General features: G+C 40.4%; 2 protein-coding genes across 3 annotated transcripts; one reads left to right on the top strand and one right to left on the bottom strand.

Moving 5' to 3' along the window:
• Positions 1-587: 587 nt before the first annotated feature.
• On the bottom strand, positions 588-2,019 carry LOC5510284 (tropomyosin alpha-4 chain). The gene has a single exon (XM_001630717.3). The coding sequence runs from the start codon at positions 1,901-1,903 to the stop codon at positions 1,058-1,060; it is 846 nt and encodes a 281-aa protein (XP_001630767.1). The 5' UTR covers positions 1,904-2,019; the 3' UTR covers positions 588-1,057.
• Positions 2,020-4,828: 2,809 nt separating this feature from the next.
• LOC5510285 (solute carrier organic anion transporter family member 4A1) lies at positions 4,829-18,806 on the top strand. Of its 2 annotated transcripts, XM_048721981.1 has the most exons (9): positions 4,829-5,181; positions 6,573-6,764; positions 8,229-8,593; positions 9,210-9,612; positions 10,574-10,751; positions 11,143-11,287; positions 16,510-16,691; positions 17,138-17,352; positions 17,914-18,806. In XM_048721981.1, exons 1-9 carry the CDS (start codon positions 5,055-5,057, stop codon positions 18,114-18,116), a joined length of 2,010 nt encoding a protein of 669 aa, XP_048577938.1. In that variant the 5' UTR covers positions 4,829-5,054; the 3' UTR covers positions 18,117-18,806. The 2 variants fall into 2 exon arrangements, with proteins under 2 accessions (XP_048577938.1, XP_048577939.1); XM_048721982.1 differs by lacking the exons at positions 4,829-5,181; positions 6,573-6,764 and adding an exon at positions 7,016-7,866.
• Positions 18,807-20,458: the final 1,652 nt, after the last annotated feature.

Here is a 20,458-nt window from a genome sequence, read left to right as displayed (position 1 = left end):
CGCTAGATCTTCCGTACCACGGGCAAATCCCGCGCACCGCAGGAAATATTAACACCGCAATATTTTTATTTTTACCGCAATACCGCCGTTTGAAAAGTATAAACTCCCATCTCGCAGTTTTTTTTGAAATACCGCGTCACCGCATGTTTTTTGCTTTTTTACCGCAATATCGTACAAAAAGGCCAACACCGCAAACCCCTATTTCTTCTGACTGACTGCTTGTCCTCACATATAAAAGTAAAAATTCTAGTTAATTTACATTAATACCAAAAGATAGGGAGTTCAGCGCTAAGCGTGAAATCATGCAATTAATGTGCAATATACTCTGTACAATTGCAAATTCAAATTCGGCAAATATAAGAGCTCTGGTGAAAAAAAAAATGAGTCTTCGAGTAACAGATATACAAAACTTTTATCACAAAAAAGATCCAACCGTCTTTAAGAAACGCAACAGATAAAACGCACAATAAAAAACATATCGCCCACTCCATGTCAACACAAAGATGACCTTACGACCTTGCCTTTATCATCAAAGCAAAATAATCGTTTCTGTGTTCAGTTAACCGGAAAAGCAACGCACAGAGATGTTCCACTATAAGGAAATTTATTCTATCGCATTCTTGACAAATATTACACATTTTAACTACCATGGCGTTAGATAAAACTTTAGGGCAAGATTTTCGACATTAGCTCGACTAGAAAGGCGAAAAACTACAACCAGAAGAGGAAAGGGCATTGTTCGACATTTCCAAAAACATAGTAAAGATCAAGATAACAATGTCTTTCAAATGTCTAAGTATTGTCGAGGCCAAAAAAAATATATAATTAATACACGAGTTTTATTTTTTTTTTCTCAGCGAAAAGAGATCATCCGACTGTGGTTGAATTCCAAACATTTTTCACCGAATTTTTGATGTTCCATAAACTGTCACTGTCTTTGAAATAAAATGTTATAACAAATACAAAACCCGTGCCATAATTTTTTCCTCTCTTGTGAACCAAAGATAAAAGTATTTATAAGTGTCTTGCTGTTTGGAGTGCGTCCATTATGAATTTTCTATTCCTCTTCCTCTTCCTCTGCTGCTTTCTCCTCCCCAGCCTGTTCTTGTTGGGCCATTTGCTCAAAGATTGCTGCGGGTTTCGGTTTAGCTTCGATTGTCACTTGCTCCACGAGTTCTCCCATTGCTTTCATCTCTTCGTCAACCTGCTTGCGCTTCAGCCTGTAAAGCTCCAGATCTTCGACCAGTTGATCGAGCAGCATTTCGAGTGGAGGAGCTTTGCGCTCGGCCTCTTCGTATCTGTAGACCATCTGTTTCAAATTTTCTTGAATGAACTCGATTTTGTCTTCGTTGTCGATCTCGCGTTCAGAAGCAGCGGCGTCTTTCACTTCCAAATCGCGTAGAACTTCAGACGTCCCAGTAAAATCATTCATCAAATGCTCGCACATCATCTCAGCTCTGTCGCCCCTCTCAACAGCCTTTTCTAGCTCGCCCTGAACAACTTTAATTTTGAGCTCAACCTCTGCTAGTTTATCGGCGGTGGATTTATCCAACTCAATTGCTTCTTCTAGAGCGTCTTCAAGCTCTCGCATTTTTTCGTCGCTCTCACGGTCAGTTACTTCAAGGGTTTTGCAGAGATTCTCCTCTTCTTTCGATCTCTTATGCATCTCTTCCAACTCATGATCTTTCTTCTGCGATAATTCCTTGACTCGCCTGGATTCAGCTTCAATAAGTTGGATTCGTCGCTTGAACGATTCCGCCTCGCCTTCTGCTTTCTCGAATCGTTCCTCTGCCTCTCGCAACTTTTCCATTGCCGCTAATTCACGATCTTCTGTTTCATCGATTTTCTCCTTTATCGCCTGGAGTTTGGCTTTCACCTTTGTAAGATGCTCCGCTGAAGCCATTTTGAAAACCTAACTTCACAAACCAAACAACAAGGTAACAGGCGGCAAAGATCTACAGAGTGAATGTGGTGTGATCCTGCCAAAGCTCTTTCTAGCGCTCAAGTGAGGTCCAAAATATTCACCGAATCTCATTTTCATAAAAAGGCGTGTCACTGAGAGCACATTCCGATAAATGAGCTCAATTTTCAGTCATAATACCTGTACTAAACCTAGAACAATTCTACCTAATCCAGCTATTTTTTATGTTAAAGTTGTTTTGATTAGGCGGAATCGAATACGAACACGACTTTTGGAAGCGGGTTTGAGCTTTCTGCCATTTTTTGCTAACTACAGATGTGGAAAATAGACTTTCAGTAGCGAATAGCTCATTTGCAAGTAGTCTGCCTTCAGAGATGTCTATCATATGTAATGACAACTGTGTCTTTATTGATAATCTTACCGAATTAGGAGCCCACTATTTATTAAAACATTGTCGCCTTTTCTGATCCAATCAACCTGTTGCCTAAGTTAAACAGTCTCTGTCAACCGGTATATTGCCATCCTAGCAAAAAAAATTACCAGTGTAAGGAAAGCATTTGTGGAAGCACGATTGGCCTAGTGTGTCACCGCTGTGGTTCAGGTTCGAATCCTGGCCTGGGAATTGTCCCGAGTTTATGCCTTGACTCGAGTTTGTGTCACAAGCGAGTTGAAGTGTGTTTCCAGTCTTATAGAATAAAAAACACTAAACCGGAGGTTCCCGTCTCTTCAAGCTGTCCTACACTAACCTGAATCGGAGGGACGTACAAGAACAACTAGGAACACAATAAAAATTTCAGGCAGTGGCCACCCCAGCGACAATGCTTAATAACACTATAAATACGGTGCACTTGTTGATTTAGAGCCTAGCTCTGTTAGTATAACTTGCGGAAGTTAGGCTTTTAGTACATTCATTCCCATCAGACGATTTTAAGATGTTATCACTACCAGACTTTCGATTAAATTTGGCTAATGAAGTATAAACTTTTTAGATAGTTATTACAAGATTTCTTTTAAAATACAATTTGGGTCATTATATTGATTAAAATTGAAATTTGAAGATATGTGTGACAGAAGTGGGGAAAGGCGGGAGCTAAACACGACATCCTAGAGCCAGGGGAGAGGGCCGAAAGGAACCGAATTTTTTGGACTGAAGAAGTTTGTTGTTTAGGGGGACTATGGACAAGAAACCATTCTAAAAAGGGAGCTCGGTTCTAAACTCTTGGTCCCCTCCCTGTTTAAGATCAATGGTCAAACGCACTTAGACCCTATCTATGGCACGGTCATGGCCTTCACACGTACAGGGAGCCATAACTTACCGGAAAACCCTCGTAAGGGGGGAGGGAATAATGTGCTAGTAAAACTTAAAAGCTGCGAATATCATGTTCTATGGTGTCAAGTTCTGTCTATATAAAAAAAAATCGGATAGGGGTGGGTTAGTGTCCCTCACAACCTTCCTGGAATCGTCTCGCTAGGCGGCGCTTGAGCTTGCGTGACAAGTTTAGAAGCGGGCTCGTACCCACTCCGAACCCGATACCGCATCTTGACCGTCATGCACCGTGCGCTTTTTCAACCTCTCCACTAATGCATCGCGCGGCGTCTGGGGTTCGAAACTTTCCAGAACGGCTAAGAGGGAGACTAGGGGAGGGGTGGGTTGGATTACCTCTATCCAGTTTTTTTATTTCCTTTTTTTTTAACTCTACACGATCCCTAAAAGTGTGTTTGTATAAAAGGCTTTTTAAAACCAAATTAGTTGTTGCGCGTCCTCCGTTTCAAAGCTCCAAAAATTTGCTGCGTTTTCTGATCTCTCAATCATCGGAGGAGGCGGGGTGTTAGCCCAGGACTCCTAGCTTGTGCTTGCCCTGGCCGCTTTTTCGAAAGATTAGTTTAGCCGGATGGTTTCTGCTGAGATTTCATGATTAACGGATAAGAAAACTTAGTGCATTTTTTCGAGTTTTAAAAACGGGGCGCGCGAACCAAATTTGGTTGTAAGATAAAGATAAATATCAAAGAAACGGCGATACCAAAATTGGATAAGCTAGGATTCTATCAGAACTCTTAAACTCATTAAGAGAAGCTTTGAATTAATCGACAACAACCAAAAGCATTTCCTTACTTGATAAAAGAAACACACAATAAGAAAAATCTGCGGGCGCGCACACAAGAATATTATGAAAGTCAAGATCTCTCAATTCATTTTCGAAACTGTCTTCCCTAAATGTCTATAAGGAGTTTGGTGTCTAGGGGACTTTTATACACTCTTTTTTATATGAACCCTTTTTAATAGAACTTCCAGCCTGAAATTTTACCCATTTTTAAGAACATGCCAACATTATGCCGATGCTTAGATGGCAGAAATATTTTTCTTTTTAAGTCCTGATGCGTAACAACCCTATTATTGCTATCGATCATAAGTGTAATTCGCTTTCTAATAATTCCTTGGGTATTGTATACTTATATACACTAAGATTTAAGAAAATCGTTAAGAACATATTCAGGCTTCAAATCTCCCAAAAATAAAAACGGCCCAGCCTCAACTGAAAATTAGACGTTCTTATAAAAAGGAGTGTATTTCGCAACATCCCGTCCAAATCAAGAATAATTTTAATAACCAAGACGGCTGCACAGGAAACTTAATTATTAAACAAAGGTGTCTTGGGGTACCTCGCTCGCATGCTCCTACTTCGCAAGAAAATGATTTTCTTCGTTTTAAGACACGGCTTTGATGCCGTGCTCGCTTTGCATATTTTCGTATTCTAACAATATGCCACCTTCTGAGCGAGTCTTGGGACTGTTATTTTACGATTCTGATCGTTTTGAAATCCACCTGCTCTATAGAATAATTGTTTAGTCCATTAAGCCAAGGCTACATGCCTTTGTATCTGCCGCTGCAGAAAGAACAACATAAATCAATATTTTATTTTATTTCAAGGTCAAACACAAAACATCCCAGTATTTCCAAAGCGCTCATGAAAACGAGGCTTGAAGCCGACTGTCCCAAACAAAGCGAGGAAGGTGGCTGCTATTTTCTCATACTCACGGTTATAATTTTCCAAAATGAGTTATCTCACTGAGCTCCCCACTTAGATAAATTGTTAGGACTTCAGTGGTCCTTCACTTGTCTAACTGTTGAGCCATGAAGGCTGTTGTAGATTCTAAAGTGTTTAGATATGGATGGGGGAAATTTCGACCGGAATTTCTTCGTGGATTCAACACACCGAAGTGGTTTCTCTTCTTCTTCACCGCTGCTTCTGTGATCTCTGGTGAGCTAAAAGTATCTGTAAATACTTTACATGAAGGGTTTGCAATTGCTGACATGATCTTTCTTTGCTGGCAGTGTTTGATAATCGAAGAAAGGTCGTCTTGCTTGAGTAGTTCCTTTCACGTGCGAACTTTAAATTCTGACCGATTAATTAGAACTATGCATAGACCCTGAGCGCAAATTAATTCTACAACACTTTGAATAAGTCACACAAAGTGAAACTGTAATGCATTAGATTTGCTCCTTCTTTAGATTTGCTCAATCAGAGCTCATATCTTGAGCTCAGATTGCAAGCTACAATTTCAGGTTCAAAGCATCGGTGATGGGTTTTTAAAATTTGATACTCGAATATCAAGTACGCGTGCTAAAGAACGCATCTGTGCGATCGCTCTGGTGCGTTCGTATATCGTATATTTATACGACCCATGTACTGAAACTAATAAAATGTAATTTAAGTAATGTAAGAAGCCTTTAAAAATTTGTATTTACATTTTTTTTTGTGTGCTCCATGTTGATAATATTTTCATTTTCGCCTTTACGGTCAACTTCCGGTTTCAATTTATAATAAACACTTTATTGGGCCCACTTTATTAAGTTAAATTTCTCATGGACATTCTTTATTTAATTTTTTACGTTACAAAATGATTAAATATTCCATATTAAAAAAAGTTGAACGTCTGTCGAAAAAATTATACAGAGTGCGTTATTAAATTTGTTTTGTTTTTCTTGAAAATTTGACAGGTCTGTATTTCTTTACCCAAATTATATTTTTATCTTGAAAGCTATTCTGCTTGTGCAGCTGTGATGGTGACTGCCTTTGTTTATTTAGGCAAACAAATTATTATGGCTTTAAGGAGAGTATTTTTCTGTAACAGCTATTGCAGAATAACAAATCAAAAACAATGCATTAGAATAAATTAAAACAACAGGACAGGAAACAAATGTCTAGCTGCAAATCGTTAGTTAGTCTATGGTAGGTATATTCCTTCCCTCTTTTAAAGTGGAAATTCGTCCTTTCTCTTAGGTGTGGTTAGGAAAAGTAAGTAGAAGATACTGGGTGAATGAGAAGAAGTGTTAGTTCGTCAGCAGTAAACTAATCAAATTTTAAGCATCTTTGCTTAGATTTTATTAAGGCAATCATTCGTGCAATCTAAATATAATTTGGTTAATATTTTAAAATCTTTAAATCTTTATTTTTTACTTATTTAACAGGATAACATAACACAAGGCCTTACCCCCCCCCCCTCCCCCCTCCACTGCTGATAATATGAATATTTCTTTTGATTAGAATTCATCAAGATTTTAGGTAGACATGCATGCAGCAGTACTGAAACATGCAGCAGTCCTGAAAAACATAACTTGATATCTATAAAACTTTCTTACTTTTCCTAGGTATTGTCCAAATTGGAATTCGTCTCATTGTTCTCCAGTCGATAGAGCGTCGCTTTCATTTATCTAGCAGAGAAATTGGTGCTTTGTCTGCTATAGGAAACATCGCTGGCCTTTTTGCAACCATAGTGACTAGCTATGTTGGCGGCTATGGCAACAAAGTTAAATGGATAGGATTTGGTCTACTAGCAAAAGGTAAGACTGTCAAGATTTAGAGGTTGGGTACTTTAAGTAGCTTGCTTGATAAAGATGACAAGGGGATCAGATAAACCCTTAAAGCCGCATTGTCACCAGTTTACTTCCGGAAGTCCAAAGGAAACCTCAACCGTTAAAAGACAAAAGAATCTATTAGAATCCGAGATATTTAACAGGCCATCCGCTCTAAACTATCGATCACATCCTTGAAGAAACTTCCACTAGACACACTGCTTTCAATATTTTGAAATATTTTTCGCGTTTTCCATTAAAAATCATCGGAGATTGCTACATAATCGACTGAAAGTAAACTGGTGACAATGCGGCTTTAAGTCTCAGGATTTTGAGGTGGCCCTAAGAAATGAGTCTTTTTACTAGGCTTTTACAAAAAAATTATCTCATTGACTATCATCTTCAAAGTTTAGCAGGGGGGACGTTAGGGTTTGTCGAATTAAGGCATTGGCCCTTTTTTGTACGATATTGCAGTAAAAGAGCAAAAAATATGTGGTGATGTGGTATTTCAAACACTGCGAGGTGCAAGATTTTGTTTTTAAACAGTGGTTTTGCAGTAAAAAATTTAAATATTGCGGTGTTGCAGTTCTAATTAGTCCTCCTCGGGATTTATCGGTGGTACAGGATGATCTAGCAGGAAACCTGAGGAATATCGGGGTGCCATGGATGCTCTTCAAAACCTCCCCCTTCTGTGCGATATGCAATATTTCCTGTATTTTTTTGTAGTATTGTAGTATTTGCAAACATTTTGTGCGTTTTTGCGGTAGTTAGACCTCCCCAACGTCCCCCCTCCCTAGCAGGACACATGACATAAAATGAAACCTCAGAAAGTATTTTTTTTTTATCACTAGATGAGATGCCCACAGACTTTTCTATGCCCAAAATTACCCTGGCACAGTTTTTAACCCCCAAAATACTGAGTATGACAAATCAATTTCAGTTGGAATCTCTTGGCCTCCCCTGTCATGGTTGTATTTTGTTCAGGTGTTTTTTCCATGTGTAATGTCTCTGGATTAACTCTTCTCTGATTTCTTGTTTTTGCTCCAGGAACCAGAGGTGTGACTCCTCTCTGCTCTTTCTCTGTGTATGTGTATGTATTGGATGTGACCTGCAAACTGTTTGTTCCATGCCATTACTTGGTGTTGAAATTCTTTGTTCCTCAACGTATGAAGTTGCATTTTCAAGTTTCTTTTATAATAAGCACATCCAGGCATGTTTCTATATCCCTCAGGGACCCAGGGCGTCGCGGAGATCTGGCACACAGGGAGTGTGGGGTGCTCTTGCGTCCCCGAGGATGTGTTTCTATAAGTTCAATAGTATTGAGATTATGCTTTTTTCTTTCAACTCATTGTTTTTAATTAACACACAATATTTACACTTTAAAGGTACTGAAAACCTTTGCAAATATTACATTTTAGCAGATCAGTATCTTATTAAGCTTGATCATTGCAGGTCTTGGCTGCCTTCTCCACGCCTCACCACACTTCCTATCTGGCCCCTACCGTCCAGAAAATCTTGCTCTGGTATACGAAGACCAACAGCTCTGTACACAGAACACGACTAGCCTTGATAAGTTTTGCCAGTCAGGTGATGGCTCTGCCTGGTACTACATGTTTATCTTCTTCCTGGCTGAAGTAATGATCTCTGCGGGCGGTGCTCCAACTGTTCCTTTGGGCCAGACCTACCTAGATGAGAATACACACCCAAAGGACTTCCCCGTTTACTTAGGAGTGTTCTTGACATTGACGGCTCTAGGCGTCGGGGTGGGCCAGGTACTTGGGGGCCTTCTTCTTGGAATTTATGTTGACATTGAATTGGTAAGATTATCCAAGCATTTATTTACTCCAATTTTTCTAGCAGTAAAGCCAAGGCGAATCCAGAAGGGGTGCCTTTTCTCCTTTTGATGAGTTTTTAGTATTTTCTTTATATTGTCCACCCCTTCGTGTTCATTTTCATATTTGTTCACCCCATCTCCCCCCCCCCCCCCTCCGTCCTGTTTAGAATCTGGTGTACCTCTTTGACCAATTCCCAGAATCCCAAAACGTTGGTCACTAACATCTAATGATAATAATGTTGTGTGTTTGGTTAATTTGCATAACTTCGAGGCAACCTAAGATGAAGTCTCGACGTCAAAAGTGCAAATACTCTTCCGTCAAAAAATATGTGTTGACTCGCTACAGTCTTCCATTTTCAGATTCAAACGGACTCTACTTTAGTCAGCCGGACTCCTATATGATTACTTCCGCGATAACTAAGCCATCTCGAGCTTATTTTTCCATTCTCTTTTTATAAATTGAGAGTGAATAATATATGTGCACACGTTTGGCGCCTTTTGGATGCTCATGCCTATATGACGTCACTTCTTGATTGACGAGATAGTGTCAAACAATGGTAAGGTCTGCGTTTTTTAATAATATCCTCTCTCCGTTCTAGCCCAATGATCTTCGCCACATGACTCCCGATGACCCCCGCTGGGTGGGGGCGTGGTGGCTGGGGTACTTCTGTGGGGGGATCGTGACCCTCATCATCGCCTTTGCCATCAGCGGCTTCACTGCTGTTCTCCCTGGCTCCCGTGAGCGCCGAGAGGAATTCATTCTTAAAGGGGACATTCCAACATGGGACGGCATGCATGGTACAGTCAAGGAGATCGCCCCCTCCACCAAGTCCTTACTGAGAAACCCCACCTTCATGCTCAATTCTTTGGCTGTCTGGGTTGGTGTGTTTTTTCTCAGTGGGGTGGCCCCGTTCGCGTTCAAGTACGTGACGTTCAAGTTCGGGATCTCGCCGAGTACAATCACGAGTGGCGTCGGAGTGCCGAGCGTCTTCGTTACTTTAGGTAAATATGAAATGCGTAAGAGAGTATTAAGTTCGGGATTTCTGCTAGTACCTTCACGAGCTGCGAATATGAAATGCGCAAAGGACCATGAAGTCCGGATCTCTCCGAGTACTATCACGAGTGGCGTCGGAGTGATAAGAAGCCTTCCTCGCAGGCGTGATGAGCGACCAGGAACCTTGTTTTATTTTGTTTCCTAAAGCCCGGTGCCGGCGTTACTGGTTACTGGCATAGCTGGCGCTGTGTGAACACCATGTTGTTAATAAAGAAGTTCGACGACATTTTCTTTACGAGCGGCGATGTTTGCACGTTTAGCATTGTTGGAGTGTGTTCATGTCCAAGTCGCATTCTGTGGGATATCAGCTCGAGTTCTATTCGGGATCTTTCCAACTTTTGTTCGAGTTTTTTTTTAAAGATGTCGACTTGGATTCATCCCTGGGAACCCACGGCGTCGAACCCGGGCCCTTACCTTCTTTCCCGCCAGTGCCTTGTTCTCGCGCCTCGTTGCGATTTCCCCAAAGCTCTGGTTTCCCGAGGATGATTAAATACTGTTTGGGTTTTTTTCCATTTTTTCACGGATTCGGTGCGAGTTTCGCCCTGCTCTTGTGTACGAGTTTTTTCAGGTTGTTTACGAGTTCTGTTCGGGTTGTGTTCGGGCTGTATCAAATTATAATCTCGCTGATTTTTTAGGGCTGTCTGTATTCGAGCTCAGTTTTTGTTGTGTTCGAGTTATGTTCGCGTTGTGTTCTGGCTGTTTTCGAGTTCTGTTTATGTTGTGTTCGGGCTCTATTCGAGTTCTGTTCGTGTTGTGTTCGGTTTGCTTTTGAGTTCTGTTCTTGTTGTGATCGGGCAGTGTTCGAGTTCTGTTTCGTGTTGTGATCGTGTTGTGTTCGAGTTTTGTTCGTGTTTGTTCTGTCCTGGGGTTTTGCTGTATTTACTAATTTTCGTTTCTTCCTGGTCACAGGTGGTATTATAGGGGGCAGTCTTCTTGTCCGTCGACTGAAATTAAAGGACGCGTGCCGCGGGTCGGCCAAGATGTGTATGGTGTTATCAATAGTCGGCTTAATCGCCATTCCTGCATTCTACATTCCCGGATGTTCGACACTGGAGTTCGCGGGGGTTAACGTTCCATACAATGACAGGTAGGGGCAAGTTCTTGTCTCCTAAACCGCGCGCAGCACTTCTCTTCCAAACATTGTAATCCCAATCAAATTCAAACTGTATTAATATAACCTCCATATAAGACGGTCAGTGGCGCGTGTTTGGAGTGGCGCGATAGCTCAGTGATACGGGCCTCGTCTCCCAAGCAAGAGGACCAGGGTTCGAACCCAGGTCACGTCGACTTGGATTTTTTTCTGAGGTGTACAAACCTGGCTCTCTACATTTTCTGATAATTACGTTAAGCCGGAGCTCCTCTGTCCACAATTAGCTAAATACATTGGTGCATTAATATAATTATTTTTTACACATTGTTATGTCCCGATGGTATCAGTTATATGAAAGTTTCACTGTATTTTGTTTTTTTTCATATAGCTCAGAGATGGATTCAAGTCTAACAGCGCCTTGTAACCAGAACTGCAGCTGTCTCCGCTCCAACTACAATCCCGTCTGCGGTGTAAACGGCATCATGTACTTTGCGCCTTGCCAGGCCGGTTGTACTACAAAGCTAGACACACAGGTAGGGAGACTTAGAAAAGTGATCGTACTAAGCTAGACACACAGGTAGGGAGACTTAGAAAAGAGATCATACTAAGCTAGATACAAGGTATGGAGACTTAGAAAAGTGATCATACTAAGCTAGAAACACAGGTAGGGAGACTTAGAAAAGTGATCGTACTAAGCTAGACACACAGGTAGGGAGACTTAGAAAAGTGATCGTACTAAGCTAGACACACAGGTAGGGAGACTTAGAAAAGTGATCGTACTAAGCTAGACACACAGGTAGGGAGACTTAGAAAAGAGATTATACTAAGCTAGAAACACAGGTATGGAGACTTAGAAAAGTGATCATACTAAGCTAGACACACAGGTATGGAGACTTAGAAAAGAGATCATACTAAGCTAGATACAAGGTATGGAGACTTAGAAAAGAGATCATACTAAGCTAGATACAAGGTATGGAGACTTAGAAAAGTGATCATACTAAGCTAGACACACAGGTATGGAGACTTAGAAAAGTGATCATACTAAGCTAGACACACAGGTATGGAGACTTAGAAAAGTGATCATACTAAGCAAGACACACAGGTAGGAGACTTAGAAAAGTGATCATACTAAGCTAGATACACAGGTATGGAGACTTAGAAAAGAGATCATACTAAGCTAGATACAAGGTATGGAGACTTAGAAAAGTGATCGTACTAAGCTAGACACACAGGTATGGAGACTTAGAAAAGAAATCATACTAAGCTAGACACACAGGTAGGGAGACTTAGAAAAGTGATCGTACTAAGCTAGACACACAGGTATGGAGACTTAGAAAAGTGATCGTACTAAGCTAGACACACAGGTATGGAGACTTAGAAAAGAGATCATACTAAGCTAGATACAAGGTATGGAGACTTAGAAAAGTGATCGTACTAAGCTAGACACACAGGTATGGAGACTTAGAATAGTGATCATACTAAGCTAGACACACAGGTATGGAGACTTAGAATAGTGATCATACTAAGCTAGACACACAGGTATGGAGACTTAGAATAGTGATCATACTAAGCAAGACACACAGGTAGGAGACTTAGAAAAGTGATCATACTAAGCTAGATACAAGGTATGGAGACTTAGAAAAGTGATCATACTAAGCTAGAAACACAGGTAGGGAGACTTAGAAAAGTGATCATACTAAGCTAGACACACAGGTATGGAGACTTAGAATAGTGATCATACTAAGCTAGACACACAGGTATCGAGACTTAGAATAGTGATCATACTAAGCTAGACACACAGGTAGGGAGACTTAGAAAAGAGATCATACTAAGCTAGATACAAGGTATGGAGACTTAGAAAAGTGATCATACTAAGCTAGACACACAGGTATGGAGACTTAGAATAGTGATCATACTAAGCTAGACACACAGGTATGGAGACTTAGAATAGTGATCATACTAAGCTAGACACACAGGTATGGAGACTTAGAATAGTGATCATACTAAGCTAGACACACAGGTATGGAGACTTAGAATAGTGATCATACTAAGCTAGACACACAGGTATGGAGACTTAGAATAGTGATCATACTAAGCTAGACACACAGGTATGGAGACTTAGAATAGTGATCATACTAAGCTAGACACACAGGTATGGAGACTTAGAAAAGTGATCATACTAAGCTAGAAACACAGGTAGGGAGACTTAGAAAAGTGATCGTACTAAGCTAGACACACAGGTAGGGAGACTTAGAAAAGTGATCATACTAAGCTAGACACACAGGTATGGAGACTTAGAATAGTGATCATACTAAGCTAGACACACAGGTATGGAGACTTAGAAAAGTGATCATACTAAGCTAGACACACAGGTATGGAGACTTAGAAAAGTGATCATACTAAGCTAGACACACAGGTATGGAGACTTAGAATAGTGATCATACTAAGCTAGATACAAGGTATGGAGACTTAGAAAAGAGAGCATACTAAGCTAGAGACACAGGTATGAAGACTTAGAAAAGAGATTATACTAAGCTAGACACACAGGTATGGAGACTTAGAATAGTGATCATACTAAGCTAGATACAAGGTATGGAGACTTAGAAAAGAGATCATACTAAGCTAGAAACACAGGTATGGAGACTTAGAAAAGTGATCGTACTAAGCTAGACACACAGGTATGGAGACTTAGAAAAGAGATCATACTAAGCTAGACACACAGGTATGGAGACTTAGAAAAGAGAGCATACTAAGCTAGAAACACAGGTATGGAGACTTAGAAAAGAAATCATACTAAGCTAGACACACAGGTATGGAGACTTAGAAAAGAAATCATACTAAGCTAGACACACAGGTATGGAGACTTAGAAAAGAGATCATACTAAGCAAGACACACAGGTATGGAGACTTAGAAAAGTGATCGTACTAAGCTAGACACACAGGTATGGAGACTTAGAAAAGAAATCATACTAAGCTAGAAACACAGGTAGGGAGACTTAGAAAAGAGAGCATACTAAGCTAGACACACAGGTTTGGAGACTTAGAAAAGTGATCGTACTAAGCTAGACACACAGGTAGGGAGACTTAGAAAAGAGAGCATACTAAGCTAGACACACAGGTATGGAGACTTAGAAAAGTGATCGTACTAAGCTAGACACACAGGTAGGGAGACTTAGAAAAGTGATCGTACTAAGCTAGACACACAGGTATGGAGACTTAGAATAGTGATCATACTAAGCTAGACACACAGGTAGGGAGACTTAGAAAAGTGATCGTACTAAGCTAGACACACAGGTATGGAGACTTAGAATAGTGATCATACTAAGCTAGACACACAGGTATGGAGACTTAGAATAGTGATAATACTAAGCTAGACACACAGGTATGGAGACTTAGAAAAGTGATCGTACTAAGCTAGACACACAGGTATGGAGACTTAGAATAGTGAGCATACTAAGCTAGACACACAGGTAGGGAGACTTAGAAAAGTGATCGTACTAAGCTAGACACACAGGTATGGAGACTTAGAAAAGAGAGCATACTAAGCTAGACACACAGGTAGGGAGACTTAGAAAAGTGATCGTACTAAGCTAGACACACAGGTATGGAGACTTAGAAAAGAGAGCATACTAAGCTAGACACACAGGTAGGGAGACTTAGAAAAGTGATCGTACTAAGCTAGACACACAGGTATGGAGACTTAGAAAAGAGAGCATACTAAGCTAGACACACAGGTAGGGAGACTTAGAAAAGTGATCGTACTAAGCTAGACACACAGGTAGGGAGACTTAGAAAAGAGAGCATACTAAGCTAGACACACAGGTAGGGAGACTTAGAAAAGTGATCGTACTAAGCTAGACACACAGGTATGGAGACTTAGAAAAGAGAGCATACTAAGCTAGACACACAGGTAGGGAGACTTAGAAAAGTGATCGTACTAAGCTAGACACACAGGTATGGAGACTTAGAAAAGAGATCATACTAAGCTAGACACACAGGTAGGGAGACTTAGAAAAGTGATCGTACTAAGCTAGACACACAGGTATGGAGACTTGGAAAAGTGATCGTACTAAGCTAGACACACAGGTATGGAGACTTAGAAAAGTGATCGTACTAAGCTAGACACACAGGTAGGGAGACTTAGAAAAGTGATCGTACTAAGCTAGACACACAGGTAGGGAGACTTAGAAAAGTGATCGTACTAAGCTAGACACACAGGTAGGGAGACTTAGAAAAGAGATCATACTAAACAAGACACACAGGTAGGGAGACTTAGAAAAGTGATCATACTAAGCCAGACACACAGGTATGGAGACTTAGAAAAGAGATCATACTAAGCTAGACACACAGGTAGGGAGACTTAGAAAAGTGATCGTACTAAGCTAGACACACAGGTAGGGAGACTTAGAAAAGTGATCGTACTAAGCTAGACACACAGGTAGGGAGACTTAGAAAAGTGATCGTACTAAGCTAGACACACAGGTAGGGAGACTTAGAAAAGTGATAGTACTAAGCTAGACACACAGTTAGGGAGACTTAGAAAAGTGATCATACTAAGCTAGAAACACAGGTATGGAGACTTAGAATAGTGATCATACTAAGCTAGACACACAGGTAGGGAGACTTAGAAAAGTGATCATACTAAGCTAGACACAGGTAGGGAGACTTAGAAAAGTGATCATACTAAGCTAGACACACAGGTATGGAGACTTAGAAAAGTGATCGTACTAAGCTAGACACACAGGTAGGGAGACTTAGAAAAGAGATTATACTAAGCTAGAAACACAGGTATGGAGACTTAGAAAAGTGATCATACTAAGCTAGACACACAGGTATGGAGACTTAGAAAAGAGATCATACTAAGCTAGATACAAGGTATGGAGACTTAGAAAAGAGATCATACTAAGCTAGATACAAGGTATGGAGACTTAGAAAAGTGATCATACTAAGCTAGACACACAGGTATGGAGACTTAGAAAAGTGATCATACTAAGCTAGACACACAGGTATGGAGACTTAGAAAAGTGATCATACTAAGCAAGACACACAGGTAGGAGACTTAGAAAAGTGATCATACTAAGCTAGATACACAGGTATGGAGACTTAGAAAAGAGATCATACTAAGCTAGATACAAGGTATGGAGACTTAGAAAAGTGATCGTACTAAGCTAGACACACAGGTATGGAGACTTAGAAAAGAAATCATACTAAGCTAGACACACAGGTAGGGAGACTTAGAAAAGTGATCGTACTAAGCTAGACACACAGGTATGGAGACTTAGAAAAGTGATCGTACTAAGCTAGACACACAGGTATGGAGACTTAGAAAAGAGAGCATATTAAGCTAGACACACAGGTATGGAGACTTAGAAAAGTGATCGTACTAAGCTAGACACACAGGTATGGAGACTTAGAAAAGAAATCATACTGAGCTAGACACACAGGTATGGAGACTTAGAAAAGTGATCATACTAAGCTAGAAACACAGGTATGGAGACTTAGAAAAGTGATCATACTAAACTAGACAGACAGGTATGGGGACTTTAAATGGTTGACCATTAAATTTTTGACGTGGCTGGGGGATTTTCTTGTTGAGCACTTTAGGTCGGTATATCCCGCCGCTCTCTCTCTCTCTATATATATATATATATGGTGGAAAGTAAATTTGTGGGTAAAACGCACATGTGTCTCACTTACTCATTAAAAATTTAATAGTCGCTTCATCGTGTTTTTTTTTTTACTTTCTATATTCCAGACATTTACTAACTGTAGCTGTGTCTCAACTGGCCCTAGTGCTCTACCAAGTGGCACGCCAATGGCAAAGGAGGGATATTGTGACAGGAAGTGCAAAAATTTTTATCTCTTTGTCATAAGTTTGGGCGTCACCATACTTATCTTCGGTGTAGCTCTTACTCCAGTGAGAACGGTGCTTATAAGGTGAGGGCCACCTTTCATTACATTCACACACTAGTCCAGTCTCGAATTACAGACTTTTCGTCACCATATTTATCTTCGGTGTTGCTCTTACTCCAGTGAGAACGGTGCTTATTAGGTGAGGACCGCATTGCGTTGCATCTACACACCAGTATACTCTCGCTGAGAGAAGCGTTTTAGATATTGTGGAACTATGCCAAATACAAACAAGCATTAGCAAATTTTGCCAAACTGTTTCTAAGGGATGAACATTGAAACATCTGCGACCAACAAACATATAAAAAATAAATATACCAACACAGGGTTCGGAATGTTTTTCGCCTCTGTGAAAGCGGAGTAGTTTCGCTGATGTTTCCTCTTTTTTGCGCCTGATTCCTCAATTTCGCTATTCTACTGCGTGTTTGTAGGTTTTTTTTATCATACAAATAAACATAATTTGACCCTTTTAGATGTGTTCCGGAGAACCAGCGCGCGTACGCCTTGGGCTTCCAAGTGGTCTTCCTAAAACTGTTCGCCTTTCTTCCCGCTCCCCTGATATTTGGGGCGTTCTTCGACAGACACTGCGTGCTATGGGAAGATAGCTGCGAGGGAAGGGGGAGCTGTTTGTATTACGAGATGAATGCACTTGACACCTGGTTACAGACCACCTCTACCATAGCATCAGGTATTTTGTATAACCGCCACCTCCCTATGCGGACCACTATTTGTGGCGAACCAAATGCTTGGTTTCAACGTTGGTTCAGATGTAGCACGCCCCAACTCATCATATGCGAAGATTCGAAGATGTCAGCGTTGCGCGACCTTGGCGAATCCAAAACCCATGTGTCGTTTTGGAATAGCGCGTCGTCAATCAACTGTTTAAGCCAATCCATGGCTTTCATGTTTTCACTGTCGCTTCATAAACCATTTTACTGCACACAGCAAGGAGAATGATTGGTCACGGTGGAATGATTGACTACGAGCTATTCCCAGACGAGAAATTGATTTGAATTCTCGGCGGTCGCGGAACAACGATTCGGTTGTATTGCACGAATCACAAAAAAAATTCATTTGATTTGGCGCAACAAAAGCTCGCCGTTTGAATCGTGGCCGTCCCTTTTACGTCTAGCAGAACCAGCACAGCCGTGCTCAGCGCCGTGCTAATTCAGACGTCAAAATGTTTATCTGATGTCCAACGCGAGGTATATACTTGGCCTGGTTTAATGATACTGTTTCTATATTTTAGCGTGCGGCGCGTTCTTCTTTTTCCTATCCTGGAAGCTGTATAAGGCTCCCCCCACACAACACACATTAATGACGACAGTGACACGGTCCACAGAGGATTTTAAAGACGGGGAGACAATCCCCCTCACGTCAATGACGACGAGCGAGAAATGTGAGGGTAGTGTTTCCAGCGAGAAGCAAGAAGAATTTCCAACATCAAACTGATTGGGAACGGATTATATTTTACTGCTAGCAAAGACCTCTTTTCCTTGTAGCCCAGCGAAAGAACAGAGGCCTCTGCTAGCTTGAAAGGATCATATAACATGATGGAGTTTTTTTGGGTGTGTCTTGTGAACGATGTTTGTAAATATTGCTTGATTTGACTTATATGCATGCATGACCTTTTTTTGCTACTCAACGTACTATTTCTATTGTCTTTGGAGATCTAGGGCGTATTGAATGGTGTACTCACAGGCTCACAGGGCAGGGATTGGGCAAAATAGTGAGGATTTATTTCTTGAGCCGGTCTTCTTGTGATTATGACACGAAATGATTTTTTTAGATTAAAATCTGCCCTCCTGTGACAAGTTGATTTGAATGTTCAGGAAGAAGTTTAAATTGAAGAGTATTGTTAAATAACGTAAAGGCGACTCTGACTAGAAATATGAAAAAAGGGAAAATTGTAAAGTAAAGATAAAGTATATTTATGGCAAGCCATTATACTTTTTAGAAGACTTGAACAAGTACCAAAAGATGATAGTTTTATATCGTCAATATATTTACAAAAAAGCTTTTATATAAACATTTTCAAATTGCTAAATTGAATAACAAAAATTGTTGTCTAAAATTAAAAAAAATATATGCTATGATGTTAGATAAGTGATTTATTTCAATAAAGATTTGTACTATTAGTAATTGTAGTGTTTTCATAGTGTTAAAGAATGTCAATCAGCTACTCATACGTTAACGTTAACATTTGAAAATAGATACAACAGTCTCTTTGCAAGGAACTTCACAGGGGCGGATCCAGGATTTCAAAATGGGGGGTGGACAATGGCCGGATAGACGGCTTATAACTGATCTAGTGGTTCTTGGTAGGTCACTACATAACGCGTCAGCAAAGTCAAGCCAGGCGAAGAAAAATGGACAGTACCTCCCGTCCCTCAGACATTTATTTTCTTCAAAAAAAGTGACTTTCAAATTTTTTTTTACTCAAAAAGGGGGGGGAGTAGATATCCACCCCCTGTACTCAGGCCAATTAAGGCTTGACTATGGGCTTATACGCGGATATCTAAGCGTTTTTAGAAAATACAAGACTGCGATAACCTACAACAACCAAATTTGGCATGGTGATTAACCATAGGAGAAAAACATGATATGCCCAGTCTGTTGCCATGGAAGCAGCAAATGTGCATATATTTGCATATTAATTAGCTAAAAACTTTACACGAAAATGGGGAACACTTATGCAATGTAAATTGGTGTTCTAAACACATATATTTTTCGTAGTCAAAAGCCCCATAATAAATAGCCTTTGCGTCTGGTCCATCGACCCCGTAACCATGACAACGGTAACATAAAAAATATTTATCTCACTAAAATTTTAATTTTAATTTCGAAGGCTATTTCATATCTGTGTAATGTCAATAACAAATAAATGGCTTAAGATTTCCAAATTGTTTTGCTTAAATGTTCCCCATTTTTACTAAAACGATTCTAGCTTATTAAAATTTAAATTTATTCAATTAAGCGCGTTTCCATGGCAACAACAATTCCAACTGTTGTAAGTTACCACGATCTACCACTATACCAAGCTTTATTGCTATACCATGTTTACTTCGCGAAATATTCATAAAAATCATTTTGTTCCGCGTATAAGCCCATAGTCAAGCCTTTTAAAATTAGCCTGAGGTATCCGCTGCTGATTTAAAATAACCAATCACAATTGTAGTCCGATACTTGAATGATAATATTTAGTTGAAAGTATCTCAGTTACGCGCTTGAATTAGCCGATGAAAATGAATGCATGTTATCTGCAACTTTTGATCAGTCTTCATTATGGCATGAATGCTCTCCGGATTCCCATGAGGGCTTGCGGAATTCCGGATATTGGCCGTCATATTGAAAAAAGAAGCCTGGATCCTAACGTTTAAGATTATCACAGGATTCCCATGTGCTCGCGCCTGAGGCTCTTTTAGACCATTTTAAAAGCAGTTTAGGGAAACGTCAGCTATTGATTGTTATGCGTAAAATCACAATAACTTGCTGATAATCGAGGCTAATGACTGCCGAGTTGGGGCACATGCGGACGAACACGATCGTCTGCACAGGGACATCAAAAATTCACCTGTACCGCCTCTAGGCTAGTCTGTTTAGCAGCCGCTGTTAGTGTCACGCACGCCTCTAAGTGTCACGCACGCCTCGCCATCTGCGGCTGCTAAGCAGACTACATGCTGAAACGCGAGAGTGAAAACTGTGAAAACAGCTACCTATGACAATTAGGCCTAGTATACCGTTCTTTTCATGGACCATTCATACTTGATGCAAATACATACAAAAGATGGAAA

Source organism: Nematostella vectensis, chromosome 14, assembly GCF_932526225.1.
Source record: "Nematostella vectensis chromosome 14, jaNemVect1.1, whole genome shotgun sequence".
Lineage (NCBI taxonomy): Eukaryota > Metazoa > Cnidaria > Anthozoa > Actiniaria > Edwardsiidae > Nematostella > Nematostella vectensis.
This window is presented reverse-complemented; position numbering and strand designations above follow the sequence as displayed.

Coding starts and splice junctions, on each gene's coding strand:
- LOC5510284 (XM_001630717.3), bottom strand. CDS start 1,903: ATGGCTTCAGCGGAGCATCTTACAAAGGTGAAAGCCAAACTCCAGGCG.
- LOC5510285 (XM_048721981.1), top strand. CDS start 5,055: ATGAAGGCTGTTGTAGATTCTAAAGTGTTTAGATATGGATGGGGGAAA. Junction 5,182..6,572: donor CGCTGCTTCTGTGATCTCTG/GTGAGCTAAAAG, acceptor TACTTTTCCTAG/GTATTGTCCAAATTGGAATT. Junction 6,765..8,228: donor ATTTGGTCTACTAGCAAAAG/GTAAGACTGTCA, acceptor TGATCATTGCAG/GTCTTGGCTGCCTTCTCCAC.